Source organism: Callithrix jacchus, chromosome 12 (assembly GCF_049354715.1).
Source record: "Callithrix jacchus isolate 240 chromosome 12, calJac240_pri, whole genome shotgun sequence".
NCBI lineage: Eukaryota > Metazoa > Chordata > Mammalia > Primates > Cebidae > Callithrix > Callithrix jacchus.
The window spans coordinates 96,436,373-96,455,424 of NC_133513.1; the positions used below are offsets into that span (position 1 = coordinate 96,436,373).

The 19,052-nt window shown below is 55.1% G+C and overlaps 3 protein-coding genes and 1 long non-coding RNA gene across 11 annotated transcripts in view; 2 read left to right on the forward strand and 2 right to left on the reverse strand.

Annotated features, from left to right (window-relative positions):
- PDCD11 (programmed cell death 11) overlaps window positions 1-3,585 on the forward strand; it is a 55,837-nt gene extending 52,252 nt beyond the window's left edge. For 3 of the 5 annotated variants that reach the window (XM_009010218.5, XM_009010220.5, XM_035268973.3), the window contains 5 exons: window positions 59-309; window positions 1,022-1,190; window positions 1,757-1,910; window positions 2,348-2,513; window positions 3,252-3,585. In XM_009010218.5, coding sequence (XP_009008466.1) covers window positions 59-309; window positions 1,022-1,190; window positions 1,757-1,910; window positions 2,348-2,513; window positions 3,252-3,420 — 909 coding nt within the window. In that variant the 3' untranslated portion in view covers window positions 3,421-3,585. The remainder of the gene's footprint in view (window positions 1-58; window positions 310-1,021; window positions 1,191-1,756; window positions 1,911-2,347; window positions 2,514-3,251) is intronic. The other 2 variants (XM_009010219.5, XM_078346416.1) reach the window with 1 other exon arrangement.
- A 1,022-nt stretch (window positions 3,586-4,607) lies between these two features.
- Window positions 4,608-10,471, reverse strand: CALHM2 (calcium homeostasis modulator family member 2). Of its 4 annotated transcripts, none has more exons than XM_078346418.1 (4): window positions 10,198-10,471; window positions 9,191-9,308; window positions 7,513-8,226; window positions 4,608-5,387 (listed from the first exon to the last, which is right to left on the reverse strand). In XM_078346418.1, the coding sequence occupies exons 3-4, from the start codon at window positions 8,065-8,067 to the stop codon at window positions 4,971-4,973; spliced, it is 972 nt and encodes a 323-aa protein (XP_078202544.1). In that variant the 5' UTR covers window positions 8,068-8,226; window positions 9,191-9,308; window positions 10,198-10,471; the 3' UTR covers window positions 4,608-4,970. The 4 variants fall into 4 exon arrangements, with proteins under 4 accessions (XP_078202544.1, XP_078202543.1, XP_017834771.1 ...); XM_078346417.1 differs by having other exon boundaries at window positions 7,513-8,915; XM_017979282.4 differs by lacking the exon at window positions 9,191-9,308.
- Window positions 8,915-11,479, forward strand: LOC144578745 (uncharacterized). Its single transcript, XR_013525110.1, has 2 exons — window positions 8,915-9,145; window positions 9,261-11,479. It is a non-coding gene; the product is annotated as an uncharacterized LOC144578745 (long non-coding RNA).
- Window positions 11,332-17,221, reverse strand: CALHM1 (calcium homeostasis modulator 1). The gene is made up of 2 exons (XM_002756574.6): window positions 16,510-17,221; window positions 11,332-13,779 (listed from the first exon to the last, which is right to left on the reverse strand). Exons 1-2 carry the CDS (start codon window positions 17,059-17,061, stop codon window positions 13,294-13,296), a joined length of 1,038 nt encoding a protein of 345 aa, XP_002756620.1. The 5' UTR covers window positions 17,062-17,221; the 3' UTR covers window positions 11,332-13,293.
- Between the last annotated feature and the right edge of the window lie 1,831 nt (window positions 17,222-19,052).

The following is a 19,052-nucleotide window of genomic DNA, read 5'->3' on the forward strand; positions in this document are numbered from 1 at the left end:
ACAGACCTCCTCTAGGCCTTGAGGAGCAGATGACTCACTGTGTTTCTGCCTTCCATAGCAGAAAAAGAAAAGCAAGAAAGAAAGGGAGTTGCAGAAGCAGAAGGCAGAGAAGGAGCTGTCCCGCATTGAGGAGGCACTGATGGATCCTGGGCGGCAACCGGAGTCCGCAGATGATTTTGATCGACTGGTGCTCAGCTCCCCCAACAGCTCAATCCTGTGGCTGCAGTACATGGCTTTCCACCTGCAGGCCACGGAGATCGAGAAGGCCCGTGCCGTGGCCGAGAGGGCCCTTAAGACCATCTCCTTCAGGTCTCAGCTTTGCCCCAGGGAGCGCTGTGTCTCCGCACGTTCTGGGCTGGGAGGTTTTTCAACCTGTGGGGCATTTCTTCCTAGGAGGGCCAGCAGCAGTTTGGGTGGCTGCCACCAGGGGCCCATGGGTTCCTAGGCTTTCTGCCGTAGACGTGGCCATCTGTGAAATAGATCCGCTCATTTATATTTTATAGTCATCTTCTCCGAAACTGCTAAGGGTAACCTTTACAAGAGTCCCTGTACTTACATAAGGGAACCAGTTTGGAACAGGAGTACAGCAAGAAAAAGAGCTCACTACATACCTGGGTGAAAACCCTGTATGTGGCCATTTTCGAAACAGAGTGAGTTTTCTAAGGCCTAATGAAGAGGGAAGACAGTCCTTTGCTTTATCCTCTTAGTTTGAAGGGAGAATCAGACCCAGGACTCTGCTTCCAGCCCAAATCTCAGGCCCATTTGGGATCTAGTGGGCTTCTTTTCCAGGAATGGAGGTAGAATCCAGGGGAGACTGAGACCAAGCCATCAGAATTGGGGCAGGGGTTCCTGATGTTGTGGGAGCTGTGGTGGGGACACAGCCTCTTAGGGTCTGCATTTGGGATCTGAGGACATGGGTAGAGCCTAGGAAGAGGACGTGGCTCCTGGGTCTGCCTGGCTGGGGTGGGAGGCTCCCTGGGTTGAGCTGATGGAGCTCCTGTGCTGACTGCTCTCCCTCCAGAGAGGAGCAGGAGAAACTGAATGTGTGGGTGGCTCTGCTGAACCTGGAGAACATGTATGGCTCTCAGGAGTCCCTGACCAAGGTCTTCGAGCGGGCCGTGCAGTACAATGAGCCTCTCAAAGTCTTTCTTCACCTGGCAGACATCTACGCCAAGTCAGAGAAATTCCAGGTAGGAGGGCCACAGAGCAGCTCCTGGGAGTCCCAGCGGTTCTCAGGGAAGAGCCCCTGGGGTTCTGGGTCCAGTCCTGCCCTTGGCTTGCTATGCCACATCTGGGCCCCAACTTCCTCATCTTCAAGTAAGAGAAGTTATTTCCCTCACCTCTTCTTCAGGACCGTGGGGTCAAGGTGAGGGAAGCAGTGACTTTGGAAGTGAAGGGGCAGTGGAGCCCTGGGATGTCTGTGCTAGGCTGCTGGCTGGGCATCACAGACAGAGGGGACATCCCAGCCCAGCATCCACTTCGGCGGCATCTCTCCTGCTCCCCCTGTCATTCTCATGTTCTCCTAGTAGGACTGTCTTCCCATGGGTGCCGAGCAGCAGGGCATCCCCTCCACTGGGTCGTGCCTGTCCACTGGCCTCTCTGTGAGCCTCCCTCCCCGCTCCTCTCAGGTCTCTAGCATTAGGCCCTGAGAGTGATTTGGTGTCTGGGAGCCCAAGTCTTGCTGCTTATGAGTGTTCCTGCTTGTCTGTCTAGTCCCCTCTGTAGTACCACGCTCTCCTCTTGTCTTTTCCCACAGGAAGCCAGTGAACTCTACAACCGGATGCTGAAGCGTTTCCGGCAGGAGAAAGCTGTATGGATCAAATACGGCGCCTTCCTTCTGCGGAGGAGCCAGGCGGGGGCCAGTCACTGCGTGCTGCAGCGAGCCCTTGAGTGCCTGCCTAGCACGGAGCGTGAGTGCTCATTCCCAGCTCCCAAGCCCATGAGCGCTCCAGGATCGGGGAGTAGGGATTGGCTGTGGCATTGCTTCTAAGTCAGGAGAGCCTTGTGAGGGCTTTCCTCTGGCTGCCTGTCGATTCTGTGCCCGAGCCTAACAATACATTTTATATTTCAAATGCCAGGCTCCAGGAGACAGAAGAACAAAACGCAGTTAGCACTAGTTCTGTTGCCCCTGGAGTCCCCCACGTCTTCTGTGCCCAGAGAGTGGTGTGTCTGCAGTGCCCGTCTGTGTATTTGGCTCCCACCTTCCTTTTGGGGCTTTGTCCCTCTTGTCACAACCTGTCTTGGGACCTGAGAGCAGGGAGTCAGGCCCACGCTGTCCCTGTGGAACACTGTTGTGGTGAGGGGGTGTGTCTGCTTGTTGGGTCTCTGAGCTGTCCTCTCCCTGCAGACGTGGATGTCATTGCCAAGTTTGCCCAGCTTGAGTTTCAGCTGGGGGACCCAGAGCGGGCCAAAGCCATTTTTGAGAACACGCTGACCACCTACCCAAAGCGCACAGATGTCTGGTCAGTCTACATCGACATGACCATCAAGCATGGCAGCCAGAAGGATGTCCGGTAAGTGGGGCTGCCGGCCAAGGCCGAGTTCCTCAGGGGAGGGCGTGGTAGGCATTGGCCCGGCAGCAGAGCTCAGCATTCCAGTCCTCTTACTCAGTCTAGAAAGCCAGCTCAATGTGATGCCCCAGGCCCAGTGACATTCACTTGTTCAACTTCTCTTTCTGCTTCAAAGGCAAGCATCTGGTCTGTCTGAAACCATTGGTAGGAGGTAGCCTGGTCCCTGTCATGGGAATCAAGAAACTTGGGTTTCTCTCATAATTACACTGTTCTTGGCTCTCAATGTAGACAACTTTCACAGGCAGTCTCTTGCCTTTGTCCCCCAGCATCACCACAAGATAGGGAGGGTTTAGAGATGAGTAGACTGAGGTCCACAAAGCACAGATGCCTCACCCAAGCCCTTCAGCGAGCTGAGCTTTTCTCAGAGAAGAGTTCTCTATGTGTGTTTCTTACTGTGTGTTCCCCATCCCAGTAGCTTTGTCCTGATCACTGTAAGGCTTTAGACAGAAGTCCCTTACCATCTCTGGATGTCTGTCTGCTCATCTGGAAGATGAGGTGGTAGTGCCTCTCCCCAGGGCATCATGGGAGTTCATCATGGATTAATAAGGATAATGGTAGAAGTGGGAGTCCTGGATGGGAGGGGGTCCTGGTTCCAGGGCTGAGAACAAGTGGGTTAGTGCTAGGCAGGAAGCATGCGGCATGGTACTGAGAGGCAAATGCCACCCTGCTGCTCCTCAACAGGGACATCTTTGAGCGGGTCATTCATCTGAGCTTGGCCCCCAAGAAAATGAAGTTCTTCTTCAAGCGCTACCTGGACTACGAGAAGCAGCATGGCACCGAGAAGGATGTGCAAGCAGTCAAGGCCAAGGCCCTGGAGTATGTGGAGGCCAAGAGCTCAGTGGAGGACTAGTGGCAGGCTGGCTCCACAGGTCACTGTTAGCAGTGGGCCAGCCGGCCTCGCCTCAGGTGCCTGGGCACTGGGAAAACTGTTGGCTCAGGACTCTGTTTAAATGCTGCTTTTTCTGCAGCACCCTTAGGGGAATCCTGTCAGGATAAAAAGGAATTTGAGATAGTTTTTAAGTCCTCTTTGTTCATTTTATTTTCAGTACCAATTTATGTCATCTTTTTCCTTATCTGAGGCTTCTTACAGGTTGCGGACAGCAGGCCCCTGGACTCCTGGAAAAGCTGAAGGTCCCTCTTCCAGGGGAGTTCCTTAGGGAGCAAGAGTGGAGGGGGTACTCCTAAGGGTCTTGTGGTCAGGATCCCCCTTCGTGCCTAGTGGGCTGTCAGTCCAGCCAGAGGGGGATCATTAGGCTCCCAGCAGTGGGCCCTTCCCTCCGATCTCTGGGTGTTCCTTCAGCCTCAGCCTAGCTGGCCCTTTACTGGAGGCTGTGAGTCTGGGACAGGACAAATTGAGAGCCCAGAGGGGAAAATGGAGAAACCTGGGCTGCTGAGGAAAGCCACAGGGATTGGCTTAAACTGACGATGTCTTATCCCAGGCCCACCATGGCCAAATTACCTAGCCTTTCCATATCTGGTATATTGCACGTCTTGGGAAACCAGCACAGACTCAGCTAGTTGCTGAAGCCAGTTCTTTTTTGGCTTGGACCTGAGGGAATTAGAAGTTTTCTCTGGCAGAGTTTTAAGTGTCCTGAGAGCTTTTCCAAATATGCCAGGAAGCAGGACAGGGCCAAGGGAGAGCATCCAGAGGTTTTAGAGGCGGTGGGGGTGGCAGGCAGGGATGACAGGATGGAGAAGCTGGGGCTGGCCTGCTGCTTAAACATGAGAACTAGGTTACAAGAGCTAGTTCTGGGCCTGCCTACTGAGCACAGAATCTTCTGAATCGTGAAATTTCAAACTCTGAGAAAGGCCAGGCTTTGTTTCCCACACCAAATCAGATCATAGAACCCAACCGCAAAGAGATCAGGGGCTTCCCGTGTGTTAAACACCTGGCACTCCCTGCACTGCTACCACCCATGTGGTCTATTTCAGTCCTGTCCCCTTCCCTAACACAGGGCATGGGGTTCGGGCCTGGCCCTGTGACCACCAGCCTCCTATGGCATGGCCCATCCCATCACACAGACACCAGGCTAGTCCTTTTAGTAAGAAAAGCTTTATCAAAAATTTAAATATATAAAATAAGTCCAGAGGCATGCACTGGAGGCTTCTTCCCAGGGCCACACTGCTGCGCTGGGTATCCCTATGCAGCTAGACACACATTAACTATACACAGTACCATCAAGGAGCCTGCTGGTGAGCTTCACTGTCACCAGCCTTGCTGGCTGGGGCTTCCATTGTCTGCTGGGTCTCTCCGCACCCCCAGATTGCCTTGTGGTCCTTTCCCCCAGCCAAGAAGATACAGTTTTTAAAAAATCCTCTTCTGATAGGGATGTGAGCAAGCAGTGGGGTTCAGTTTGGGACCAAGTCGTGCCATTTGGAAAGGGGGTGGGAAGCAGCTCCTTAGGAGGCGAGCAGGGCCATCTCCACGTTGTCTGGGGCCGCACCATTGCCTGCCAGACCCTGGGCCCACTTGTGCAGCCGGCTGTAGAGTGGGAGGCCCTGGTTCTCACGGTACAAGTAGACGCCGGTGATGGCATTCCACTGTGGCCGCGGCTGCGTGCCTTCCACTGGGAAGTTGGCCACCAGCTCCTCGTCATCTTTGTTGAGCGCCACAAAACCAAAGAAGCGGCGCACATTGTTGGCAGCGAGCACCCGAGAGTGCACCTCGGCCGTGCGCTGGAACAGCTGGTCCTCATTGGTGCGGTACTGTGCCCAGTAGGCCTCCTGGCGGTAGCTGAGTGGTGAGCAGTAATGCTTGAGGCACTTGGTCAGGAACACCAGGATGGCCACCACGCCAATGAGCAGCCACCCAAAGAGCTGGCCAGAGAATGGGCAGGGTTCAGGAAGGGCGAGGAACTGCCTGGCCCTACCTCTCAGAGCGAAGTGGAGAAGGAGCAACTTCCACTGGTGTGAGGGAAGCAGGCCCCTCTGGCTGTGACTCCATTGCTTCCTTACCCCCTTTAACTCACACTCTTCTTGCTCTTAGCCTGCATTTTCTGCTGCCACCCCTTCAACCTTAAGGGCACTTCCTTCCCCTGCCATCATCTCACCCCATCAAACACCAGGCAGGGTGTGGTGGCTCATGCCTGTAATCCCAGCACTTTGGGACGTCAAGGTGGGCGGATCACCTAAGGTCAGTAGTTCGAGACCAGCCTGGCCAACATGATGAAACCCCATCTCTACTTAAAATACAAAAAAATTAACCGGGTATGGTGGTGCATGCATGTAGTCCCAGCTACTTGGGAGGCTGAGGCAGGAGAATCGCTTGAACCCTGGAGGTGGAGATTGCAGTGAGCCAAGACTGTGCCACTGTACTCCAGCCTGGGTGACAGAGTGAGACTCCATCTCAAAACAAAAAACAAACAAACAAAAAAACCTAGCTCAACCTGCCAGGCTCAGCTTAGATGCCACCTTTGGGAAGCCTTCAAAGTCCCCTCTGGGAGCACTTGTGCCTTCCCTGAATCCCCCGTGGCCTGGTTCCTCTCATCATCACCATCTGCCGTGTTTGGAGGTCATGTATGTGCTTGTCTGAAATGCTTGCCTGGAGGGCAAGGAAAAGCAAGGTCATCTTTGTTTTACCATTTGCTCCTGTACAGAGATCTGGGGGCATTTGATTCGCATCCAGTAAGTATTTTTTTGTCTACCATCTTCCAGCTCTGGTGCTGTCTCCATCCTTTTCTCTGTTTATGTTTCTTTTCTTTTTCTTGAGACGGAGTCTTGGTCTGTCACCCAGGCTGAAGTACAGTGGTGTGATCTCAGCTCATTGCAACCTCCACCTCCAGGGTTCAAGTGATTCTCCTGCCTCAGCCTCCCGAGTAGCTGGGATTACAGGTGCCCGCCACCATGCCTGGCTAATTTTTGTATTTTTAGTAAAGACAAAGTTCCACCATATTGGCCAGACTGGTCTCAAATTCCTGACCTCCAGTGATCCACCCACCTTAGCCTCCCAAAGTGCTAGGATTACAGGCATGAGCCACTGCGCTCAGCCTCTGTTTACATTTCTTATTTACTCAGAGAAAAAACCTTTTAGAAAACCTGTGTTCCCCTGAGATCATGAACCCAGCCTGGCCAACATGGTGAAACCCCGTCTCTACTAAAAATAGAAAAATTAGCTGGGCATGGTGGCACACGCCTGTAATGCCAGTTACTCAGGAGGCTGAGGCAGGAGAATCACTTTAACTGGAGGTGGAGGTTGCAGTGAGTGGAGATCGCACGACTGCACTCCAGCCTGGGTGACAAGAGAGAGACTCCATCTCAAAAAAAACCTGTGCTCCTCCTTCCTGTCTCTCCCTCACCCACTGCTTCTCTAAGTTAATGCTTTCTGCTGAGATTTTCTGCTACTGCCCAGTTCTCTTCCCTTGCCTTCTCTCCCTTGACCAACCTCCTCTCCTTCAGAGCCCAGCTTAGGCTCAGGACAGCAACTGCATCTTCCTGACTCAACACCCCATCCTGACCCAAGGGACTTCCCTTAAGTCATCAACACTTGAGGCTGACTCAGTATTTGGGCTGGGCCCTTTCTGGGATAGGAATGTGTTCATCCCGGAGCCAGCCACACTCCACTGTCAAGGCCCGATCACAGATGTTTCTGGAGTGGCTTGTGGGGGCCCATGCTCAGTCTGGCTGGGGTAAGTGGCTTGTCTGTGATTGGAATTAAAGACCAGTGTGAGCCAGAACAATGTTCCTTTAACATTTAAAACTAATGTCATATACAAGTGAGATTTACTGTTAAAAAAAAAAAAATTGCTAAGACTTTCTCTCATTTGTGTCTGGAATTGGCCCTTGCCCTACCACGCACCAGTTAACCAGCTCTGATACCTAATGCCAGTTCTTTCCCACAGACCTCAGCCCCTGAGGACCAAGTCCAGGTTTAGCACTAGGCCATCCCTACACCTCCCACCAGCCACCACTAGGGAAGAGGAGCTTCCCTTGCACAGCTCCTTACCTGGGACTCATACCTGAGCCTGCGGATGACCTCCTCCCGGAAGTCTGTCAGGTTGGGAGGGTTTTCCTTGCAGGGAAACCTGGCCAGGATTTCGGTGGCGTGGGCTGATGGGAAGTGCTCTTCCCTGGCCGTGAGTGAGGAGGGGTCCACGAACTCGCTGAGAGCACAGACATAAGCCTCACCACGCAGCAGGGAGATGACAGACCAAGTGACAGGGGCCACAGCTGCTCGGCCCAGGATGGAGCTTAGAAGGAGGAAGGTGGGGGCGGCCGAGCAGTTCTTGGTCCTCCGGTGCTGGCACTCAGCCACGAGATTCCAGGTGTGGTTGTTGAGGATGATGCCGATGATGAAGAGCACCAGGGCAGGCACACCGATGGCTGCCAGCCCATAGAGGTAGTTCCGGGCCGGCGAGCAGGGGCAGTGGAAGGCCACCACAGAGAAGAGTTCCTGGCTGCCCACTGTGCCCAGTGCCACCAGCCCGTTGAAAATCATCACATCCTTGCTCTTGAAGAAGAGTGACAGGAAGCGGAAGTTCTCTGCGATCAGAGCTGCCATGGTGACGGTCGTGGCGGGTGGATTGCAGGAGAGGAGGCGGGAGGAGATGGGATTGATGGTTGCTGGTGGTACTAGGAAGGGGCGTGGGCTGGGGGACGCCGGACAGCAGGGCGTGGTTGTGCTATTTCATCTCCAACTGTGTGGTTGGCCTGGTGTTTCCTGTGGAGCAGATGACCCATAAGTTTCCATCTGAAAACCGGGAGTTGAGGAAGATGCTAGTGTGGCCAGGCTGAGGAGAAAGGAAGAAGTGCGGGGGCCTGGGGAAGTGACCGTTGCCACTGTTGATGGAGTTCTTCCAGGGCGCCAGGCGCTTTGCACTCCTCACATCCCATCCTCACAGTCCCACGCTGAGCTGTGTGCCCACCATGCACTAGGGAAAGTGAAGGCTTCCTGAGGGTGAGGGGCTCGCCAGGGTCACAGATGAGAGGCAGATTGAGATTCAGGCTTGGGTGACCTGCCTCAAATGCTCAGGATCTTTTTGCCACCACGAGCTTCTCCTAGGGTAGGGCTTGGGGATGGCCTGTGCTGCTAGGGAATGTGGGGTGCTGACCGGCTTCCCCTCTGGGATTCCAGGTGGCACACATTAGCTGAGGGGTCTGGGACTCCTTGAATCCAGGGCATGTCCTCAGGGCCTCAGCCTTGAGGGTGTAAAAGCTAGAGTGGGTGTCCTGGTGGCTAAGGGTCTCAGACTGGATCCTGCAGTGTGGGCTGGGGCGAGCACAGCAAGATGCCAGAATCTCTGGAGTTTGCATAGACCTCAGGGTCTTATCACACTTCATGACTTTTCTCTGAGCCTCAGTTTCCTCCTCAGTGAAAAGAGGATAAATCATCCTGACTCTTGCTCTCTCCTAGGGATGTTGGAGGGAAAGAAAAGAATCAAAGATGCCTGATCATGCTCTGTGTGAAACCCTCCATCTCTCCCACGCTGTCTTGTCTTCAGGGTGGGGACCATTCTCTTGCCTGCAAGGGTTAGGGAACTGAGACCTGAAGAGGATGAAGTGCCTTGCTGAGGCCAAATACAGGGCGCCCCAGCAGGACCTCTAACCACAACCTACGGAGACCTGGGAAGTGGACAAGGGTGAGTCTGCGCTAAGTAAACCCTTTTTTTCTGTATCCTACTGACCTTGTAGAGTTCATCCACCAGTATCCCAGAGAACCTCCTCTTCTGCAGCTGTGACCCCTCTCCTATCCAGCAGCCTCCCAGCAGCCCCACTCCATCTCGCCTGCCAGCAACCGGAAGCCTGGGTGAGAGCAAAGGCTGAGCAGTGCCACCAGCCCATCATCCGGAGATTGAGATCGCTCTGCCTTGGTCTGGGCTGCAGCGGACTCTGGCGACCTGCCAGGAAGTGGCCATGGCCTCGGGCAACAGCAAAGTTTATCCCAACTTGCTTTCCAGCCTCCACCCACACAAGCCTGAGACAGGCCAGGGTGTGGCCCCATGTCCTCCCCATCTGGACGGTGAAAAACAAAACTCCCATGCCAGAGGAAGCTAGGCAATGGAGGGAGGGGGTGAGTGGCAGACACGGAGAAACCTGTCCCTGTTTCCCTCCGTGCTTCAGGTCTAGATAACCTCTTCCGCCCCTGCCAAGGAAGGCTGCCAGATGGGCTCAGGCAGAGCCATGTGGCCACGTGGACTCCAAGAAAAGAATCTGGGGGAGGAGGAGGAATCTGATTCTTCCCCCACTTCACAGCCAGGGATTTCCAGTCTAACTTCCTGGGAAAGGCAGTTTGCATCACTGCTGGGTATGAATGGGTTAAAAAGTCAGTCCCCTCTCCCCCATCCTCTTCCCTTCTAGGTGTCTAGGCTCCTATTAGCTCCCTATGCCCCTGGGTTCATAAACTGGCTCAAAGTGGGGTACCAGATACTTGCATAAGGTTGGTGGTGAGCAGAGGATGGGCCAAGCCCTCTTCTGAGACCACTGACCCCAGACCAGGGACGAGTCACATCCAGACCCCCAGAGGGACCTCCTCCACCTTCAGTCACGACTGGAGACCGGCGGCTGGGGGAGGGGCGGGAGTGCTCCCTCTCCCACTGGGTGGGGGGCGCCTCTCTCCCTCGACGCAGCGTGGGACCGGCCTTACCATGCTCCCCTGACACCTGGCGCACCCCAGGGAGGGCCCCTTCCTTACCTGGGGCCAGCTGTGGGCACCTGTGGCTGTGGCCTCCTGGGGCCGAACTCTCCAGGTGGCCTCCACGAGGGCGTGCAGGGCAGCTGCCTCACTGTGTGCGCCGCCGCCAGACCCTGCGCCGCTCCCTCCCGCTTTTCTTCTGCAGGGGGTCCTGGGGCTGGTGGCGGCTTCAGACTAGTCTAACTTCAGAAAAGAGAGACGAAAACAGTGGGATGGAGTCTGCGCGCCAGTGAGTGGAAAAACAGCCTCCCGGCGCCACCAGGCAGAGGAGGGCGGGCCCCGAGGGCGAGGGCGGCGCGAGAGGAGGGAGCCGAGAGGAAGTTGAGGTGCCTGTTCGGCAGCTGCTGCTTGTCCCACCGCCCCGCCCCTCGCCATCCTTGGACCCTGCTGGCCCCGCCCTCACCCCGGACTCGGACCCTGCCGAGCTCCATAACTTAAGGAGACTCGGGGGACCAGCTAGCCAGGAGGGCCACGTCGGGGTGTGGAAGCATTGGGGAGATCCGGCCTAGACTTGCCCCCAGTGACAGTTTCAAGAGCACCCCACGCCGGGCAGAAGCTACCGAAGGAGACCCTGAGAGGGTCAGGGGAGGGGGCCGTCATTCCCACGCTGAGCCCCGCGGGATGCTCTGGGCCAGGCCCGCACCCTCTTACGGCCCCTCTCCCTCAGAGCGGTCCTGCCACTGACTGGACAAACCATCCCCACGACCAGCTCTTTGACCCATAGCTAACTCTCAGGACCTGCTTCGGATCCCTGGAGGGTTGATGATTGAATTCAGGAGCCTAGGGATTCCCCCGGGGCCTGCAGGCAGAACTCCAACTGGTGGGTGGACATTTCAAGGAGGCAGGTTTCTGAAGGAAGCCCTTTGTAATAATCAGAGCTGCCCAGCATGTCCCTAAAAGTGGTCATGAGCTCCCCAGCTGTGGGAGTGCACAAGATACAGGCTGAAGCACACGGGTCAGGAACGCTGCAGAGGAGAAGCCTAGGGACAGGCAGGTTGACCCTTAGCATGGAGGGAGATGACTCCCGACACCTGCCAGCACTGCAGTGCTCTTGGTTCCGTCATGATGGAGCTGCCGAGTGCGCTGGCCTTCCTGAGCTTGGCTTGACCACATGTAGGAAGGAAAGAAAATGTACCAGGCTTTGCTTGTTTATTTGTTTCAGATCCCAACATGTGCCAAACAGTCCGAGATCCTTCCCTAAAACGTATTTATCCTCATCACAAGCCTGAAAAGCAGGTCTTTTTTAAAAAATAATTTTTTCATTAAAAAAATTATAAATATTATTATTATTATTATTATTTTAGAGACAGAGTCTTGCTATGTTGCCCAGGCTAGTCACCAACTCCTGAGCTCAAGTGATCCTCCCTCCTTGACCTCCCAAGTGCTGGGATTACAGGCATGAGCTACTGCACCCAGCCAAACAGGTCTTCTAATATGTCTTACAGACAGACACGCTGAGGCTTAGAGTGGCCAGGTGACTTGCCACAGGTCCTGCAGTGCTGGTATTTGAATCCAGGTGTGCCTGACCCAAAGCTTTGCTCTCCTTCACATCTGTACTTTCTGATACCTCCTGACTGACCTTCACTTCCCACTGGAAGCGCCCCCCACTCACCAACACACACCTTGTTTTTGCTCATCCCAATCCTCCTCCACTTCAGGTCCCAGACCAAGTCCCACCTCCTGGAACAGCCCTCCCGGCCCACCTTGGCCCACAAGGATCTGAGCAGCTCCTCCCAAATAATTAAAAGGAGGGAAACTGGACCCCAGAAGTGGGAATAGAGGGAAGGATGGGTAAGAAAGGATGGAATCATGGCCAAGATCAAAATGAATTCTTAGATGCTTGGGAAGCAGAGCTATCTGAGGGCGGTGCTGAGAAAGCTACCTGTGCCTCTGTTTCCTCCTCCCCAAAAAGATGGAAGCTCGAGTGTTTGTGTTGCTGTCTCTCATCCCTGCCCAGGGGTGGAGGAGGGAAGTCCTTGGATTCAGAAAACAGCAAACACATTAGCTACCATGTGCTGGTTGCCTACCATGTGCCATGTGCTTTTACATATAGCAACGCCGTGACGGGAAGGCCCTCACACCCATTGTATAGATGAAGAAACAAGGCACAGGCAATGATACAGCTGGCCCAGGGACAGAGTTTGTAAGTGGTAGAGACAGGATTTGACCCAATTCTGTCCCACTCTGGAATCAGCTGCTTCCTGTTTACGCTGCTCCCCTCCACCCTCATCCCACCTGGGCTAGAGCCTGGGAGCTCCTCTTAGCCTCTTAGAACTCCCTCCCCAAGGGGTGGGGTCTTTGGGCAAAATGGAGAGACTTCAGCTTCTGTGTCTAACTTCTCAAGCCTTGGGTGTGGTCTGATTTCCCCCTGAGACCTGGATGTGAAGGGGGTATTAGGGTAGTCTTCAATGACCCCTCTATGGGAGGACTTTTATGCTTGGTGCTAAATAAACAGACAGTCCACCAGGACAATTGTCATGTGACCCTGTGGTGACCACATACAATCTGGCCTCTCCCATGTGAACCTAGCTTCTGACATCGCATCTCATTGCCTGTCATCCCAGGCTTGTCACGCCAAGTGGGCTGTGCGTCATGTCCCTATGGGCCTGCCCCAGCCCACTCAGTCTCACCTAGGACACGCTTGCCCAAATCAGAGGGCTCCCACTTCATGAGATGCCTGGATGCTTCCCACTCCTCAGGCCCTGAGCAGAAAGGAAGAGAGGTCCTAAAAAGCCACAGATGAAAGTGGACCCTGGGGCACGGATGTCTGTCAAACCTGGGAGGAGACAGTGAACATCAGCCAGGGAAGGGCTGGGCAGAGTGGAGCCATTGGTCCCTGTGTCCGCCATGACAGTTCTGACCCCTTTAGACTAATACTGCTCATGGGCCCACTGCCCCAGGGCCATCCAGGGCAGTGTCATAGCTCAGGGTGTGATCCCCTTCCAGCTCCAGATATCCTGCCTGCTATGGGCAGGCGTGTGCCAGGGAGTGTGGGCTAGTGCCCAGCACTGAAAGCCTTCATTTTTCCACCTGGTTTGGGGGTCGGAGGGGCCGTGGGCTCAGACCCTCATTCCTGTCTCTTTAGCCGGCCGCGCCTCACACTTTGCTGAAGTAGGTGGCCACCTCCTTGCGCAGAGGCCGGGGCCCACCCCCAGCCCAGCCGTTGCCCATCAACAGCGGCTCCTCCCGGCCCAGCCGCAGAGGTGGTTTGCATTTATGCCAGCTCGTGAGCAGCCGGTTCATGGTGCCTTGATCCGTGATGCCGCGCAGCTTCTCCCTTTCCTCCTCGCCACTGTCAGGGGGCATGGGGGCAGCCTTGGAAGCCGGGGCCATGGCCATTGCCCCGTGGGCGTGACCCAGCTCCAGGTCATGGTTCATGGCCTCGAAGAACTGCTGGATACAGACCTTGGCGAAGGCCTTGGCGTGCTCCGTGCATGTCTCATCGAAGAGCTTTCGCTCAATGTCAATGTAGTGGGACCAGTACTTGCTCTTGAGGAAGGCGGCCTGTGTGAAGCAGGGCCGCACGGAGCGCACCACGAATGCCAGCAGTGTGGTCAGCAGCACGAAGGACCAGCCTAGTGCCTGTGGGAAGATGACAGAAAGTCACTGGGCACTGGCCTCGGGTCTCAGAGCCTGTTCAGACTCCCAAAGCACTCTTTCTTGTTTGAGATGGAGTTTTGCTCTTGTTGCCCAGGCCTGGTTCAAGCGATTCTTTTGCTAAACCTCCTGAATAGCTGGGATTACAAGCATGCACCACACGCCCGGCTAATTTTGTATTATTAGAAGAGATGGGGTTTCTCCATGTTGATCAGGCTGATCTTGAACTCCCGACCTCAGGTGATCCACCCACCTTGGCCTCCCAAAGTGCTGGGATTATAGGCATGAGCCACCGCACCCAGCCTGACTCCCAAAGCACTCTCTATGCCAGCGCCTCTAGGGCAAAGAGCATAAACTGGGCAAGTGAGCTTGCTGCTTGGCCTTTATTTCCTCATCTGTAAAATGGGCATCGAAATTGAAATAATGAAAACAGGTAACCAAAGAAGATTACCCATGTGATCTTCTTTCAAAATGGAAAGAGGATCACATGGGTAAAGCACCCACTGTACTGACGTGGCACCCCGGGCACAGGAATTAAGTGGCAGACCCTGGAGTTGGGCTGCTTCGGTTTGAATGCTGTCTCCACTAATTACTAGTTGCTCAGGAGCAAAGCACTCAAGTTCTCTGTGCCTCAGTTTCCGCACCTATAAAACGCAGCTCGTGGTAGCAACTATCTCAGTGTTGTTGTGAGGACTGAATGTGATAAGCTTAGCACAGTGCCTGGCACCCAGTGTTCAGTGACTATTAACCATTACGGTTGTGCCAGTAGGCCCTCACTTACTTACTGTGTCTCTTTCAGGAAGCCTTCCTTGATCTCCCCAGGCCATAGTGGCCCTTTTTCCTGAGTCCCGAACCTCTCCTTTGTCACCAGTGCCAAGTGAGTGCCTCCTCTGTGTCGGTTCTGAGCTGGGCCTTCAGGGGTCATGGAGGTGAATCAGGCAAGAACTCAAGCTCTGCAGAAGAGCACCCTGCACCTGGCTCTAGCTCTGCTCTGCCAGCTCACTGTAGGGCAGAGGGCTGGATGCCCCCCTGGCCCCCACTTCAGGGTTAGGCCCCAGCCACACAGAGATACATTTGGGCAGATCAAGACTGGGGCTGAGGGAAACTCAGATGCTAATCGTGGGGCTGGGCAGGTCATGACAGAGCAGATGGGGTGGGGAGCCGCTGAGTGTGTGCACAGGCCATGGACACCCCAGGCTGCTCCAGGAGTACACACGGGCCCAGTGGGGCTGGATCTTCTGGATTTCGAGCTTGAAAATCTGATTTTTATGTGAAAAATTCCGATTTCTATTATTTACTTTTTTTTTTTTTTTTGAGGCAGGTCTTGCTCTGTTACCCAGGCTGGAGTGTAGTGGTGTAATTACAGCACACTGCAGCCTCAACCTCCCAGGCTCAAGCAATCCTCCCACTTCAGCTTCCTGAGTAGGTGGGACTACAGGCATGTGCCACCAAAGCCTGGCTAATATATATATATATATATATATTTTTTTTTTTTTTTTTTTGAGACAGGGTCTCACTATATTCCCCAGGCTGGTCTTGAACTCCTGAGCTCCAGCAATCTTCCTGCTTTGGCCTCCCAAAGTGCTGGGATTACAGACATGAACCTCACCTTACCTGGCCCATTCTGGTTTGTATAAGATGCCAACAAATTCTAAAGTTGAATCTAGAATTTAGTCTCTGAAGGCCAAATGAAACATGTATAGGCCTCTGGGGCCCACTCAGCTTATGATGTGGCAGCTTAAAGGTCAGGTGGAGGGATAGCTGGCCAAGCCCTGAGGCCGGGGATGACAGGATGAGTGTCCACAGGAGAAGAGGCACAGGTGGGGAGGAAAGGGAAGCAGAGTTCAGTCTGAATGTTCAGAGTGTGACATTCACCAGGGCTTTTTGGGTGGTGATGGCGGCCTCCCAGGAGAGACGCCCCTGCTAGAGTGGGAAGCCAGGGGTGTCTGGACTTGCCAGGGCAGAGTGTGCACATTTCTCCAGCCCTTGCAAGGTAGGCTGGCTCCAGCCCCTCTCCCTGACGGCACCTGGTCTGCCAGCTGCGAGTGCAGGCTGCCTGGGCAATCCTCCCCACACAGCACTAATGGTGGAGGAGGTCTGAGAGGCTTGGACGGGTGAGTGCTGAGGGGCAGAGGATGTGGGAGCAGGGCTGGGAGGACTCTCACTCTGGCTGCCACATCAGTGGGCCTTCCAACCTGCCTTTCTGTCACATCCCAACAGGACATCTCTCTCATCCATGTGCCCTCTTCCAGGACACCCTGGTCCTCAGCTCCCACTCCCCACCACCAGGGAAGCACCAGATGGTGCTTCCCAGGAAGCATTTGCCAGGGAAATGTACCCAAATGGCCTAGCCACCCACTGGCCTCACCACTGCCGAGGCCTGGAAGAAAGAAAGGATGCAAATTCCTCCAGTTTCCAAGCTCAGCAATCCGGATGGGGATGTGGGTCCACTTTGGAGACTTCAGGACAGGGCTCAGGCCCACTCACCAGAAGCCTCTGGATGGAGGGAGCCGAAGCACGTTCTGCTTCAGCCATGGCCCTGGGCTGAGGGCAGATGCATGGCTCTGCCTTCAGCCTCAGTTGGGAAGATGCCCCCCACCCCTCAGAGCTCCACTTGAGCAGAGGCCCCATTTTGAGAGGTGGGGGCATAGGGTCCTCCTAGAGGGATCTTGATCTGCCAGGGATACCCAGCCTGAGGCCATGTGGCCCCCTTACCTGGGAGATGCAGCGCAGGTAGCGCACAGCCACCTCTCGGGCCAGCAGCCAGTCACCATCGTAGATCTCAGGGCAGGGCACCCGGGCCAGTAGCCGGGCGAGCTCGGGGGCAGGCAGGCCAGGCACTAGGCTGCCATTGCCCAGTGCGGTCACAGGCACAGCAGTGCAAAAGGCACAGAGGAAGCATTTGCCATCGAGTAGTGTGACGGCCACCCAGACGACGGGTGCAATGAGGGCACGCTGGGCCATGGAGCAAAACATGTAGCGCAACACAGCGGGGTCCTTGGCCCGGTGGCCCGGTGGCCGCTTCCACTCTTCTGCCAGCATGGACACGTTGTTGTTCATGACCAGGCCCAGCAAGAAGAGTACCACGGGTGGTGCCAGCAGGATGCCCATGCTGTAAGCCGCGTTGTAGCCTGGCAGGCAGGGGCAGTTGAAGTCAAAGGCCGAGTACATCTGGGCACTGGCCAGGGCCATGATGCCACAGATGCCGTTCATGAAGGACTCCTGGTTGGACTGCAGGAACTGGAAGATCATCCGGAACTTGTCCATCGTGTCCCCTGCGGGGCCTAGCCGCCCCTTCCCAACTCACCGCTGCCTCCAAGCAGGCCCCTGACGCCCACCCTGCCCACTGGGTGCCCACCTCATGACTCAGGCTCTCCTGGCTGGGACCAGCAGAGCTCAGAGCAGAGGCTAAGGTCACTGTCGCTTTGAGGAATCTTTAGTGAGGTGCTGGCCAAGAGGGTGCAGATTGGCCAATCCTGTGGGTTCAGCCAGGGCTGTGCCCCTCCCTCCTAGGCTTTTCTCTCTGCAGCCGCCTACACCTCCAGCACTAGCTCCTGCTAGGGACCAGCTTTCCGTGGGTGTGGGAGGGAGGGAGAGGCGGGAGAGGGCAGGCTCAGACACAGGCTGGGAAGACACTCTCCAGCGGGGCTGGAGTTTGGAGAGTCCACGGCTGCTGCAGAGGCCTGAGCTCCTGGACCTTTTCCTTTGGGCTCCTAGGAAGCTCATCACCCTCCTTCTGCCCTTCCCACTGGGGGTGTCCTTCATGCTCTATCAGAATCCCAGAGGGCTCCTCCATCAGTTCACCAATGGTGGTGTGCTGCGGTGGTGGTGGCTGCTGGTGGTTGTGGGGGTACTGGTCACAGAAGGGATGGCAGTGGTGGTGGTGGTGGGGATGGTGCTAATGTGGACATGGCAGAGAATGGAACATCTTGGATTTGCAGGCAGAGGTCTTGGATTTGATGGGTTGCGTAGGTGGGAGCTGTGGCCTGTGAGTGCTGCAGGGGTCCTTATGTCAGCCTGCCTGTGTCTCTGTGGGTGTGCTTGTGTGTTTGTGGGCTGTGGATGGCAATCCTTTCCTAGCTCCACCTCTAGGTCAAAAAATAAAGGTATCTGCACACTGACAGCAAGGGGGCGAAATGAATTAAAGGGGTAGGATGATGGGGTTTCATACCTGGAGTCTGGGCCTCCAGAGTGCCTGCAGTAACCTAGCCAGCCGTCCTCCACAGACACATGAAAGAGGAGGAGTTGAACGTGCTCCCTCTGATGCCCAAGGCTCTCCCAAGGGCAGGTCAGATCCAGCTCCAGCTAGATGGCTCCTGTCTGTGAAAAGGGGTGGGGTCTGGGACTGGGCTAGGGCATCTCCATGGGGCCGACAGATCTGTGCCTCCCATGTGTGTGCCCACATGTGAGCTTACTGTGGCTTTGGGCCTCTGTGTCTGTGTATCTGTGTGTGTGACTATGTTAGTGGTCTTTGTGTCTGAGGGTCTCTGTATCACAGACCAGAACCAGCATTGACTCAGGCTTGCCCTGGGTGGAGCCCTGTACCAGCCACTTACATGCATTGCCTGCATGATCTTCGTACAATCCCATGAGACAGGTACTACCATCCCCATTTTACAGAGGTGGGGACTGGGGCTGGAAGAGGTTATCAGGGGAGAGTTACCCAGCTTGTAGGTGGAGGAGTGGGATTAGAACCCAGGCTAGCCTTCTCACAGGGGTGGGCGGGGGGGGGGGCGGTGTGGAGGAGGGGTCAGGAAATGTTTTTTGGCCTTTCTTTTCTGGGTGAATCAGGCTCCTGTTCTGCTGGTCTGGGTGGAGATGCTGAATTGTCGACAATAAGATAAAGTGGGGAAGGATATTGCTCCCCTTGCTGTCAGGCTGGGCCTGGGGCGATTGGAGCCCCCAGGCTGGTAGCCTTTGGAAGACTTTGCAGAGACTCCCCAGGGAATGCCATAGGTGGGTGGCAGGATGAGGGAGGTCCAGTGACAGAGGTGAATCAGCCTGCACATCTCCCACAGTATTCTCGTGCATGGCCGACAGCAGTTGTGAGCTGATGCTAGAGTTGGGGTGGGCCTGGGGTGGTCCAGGAAACCAGGAGGGATGGTTTCAGGGGGCTACCTGGAAATCTGTCTTTTATATTGCACACGGCTCCCTATTTGTAGATAACATGACTTTCTAGGGGCACCCATGCTGCCTGCTCTAACCACATATACACATTCTGTAAATTCTAAGTGCAGTGTTATTTTAAAATACTTGGG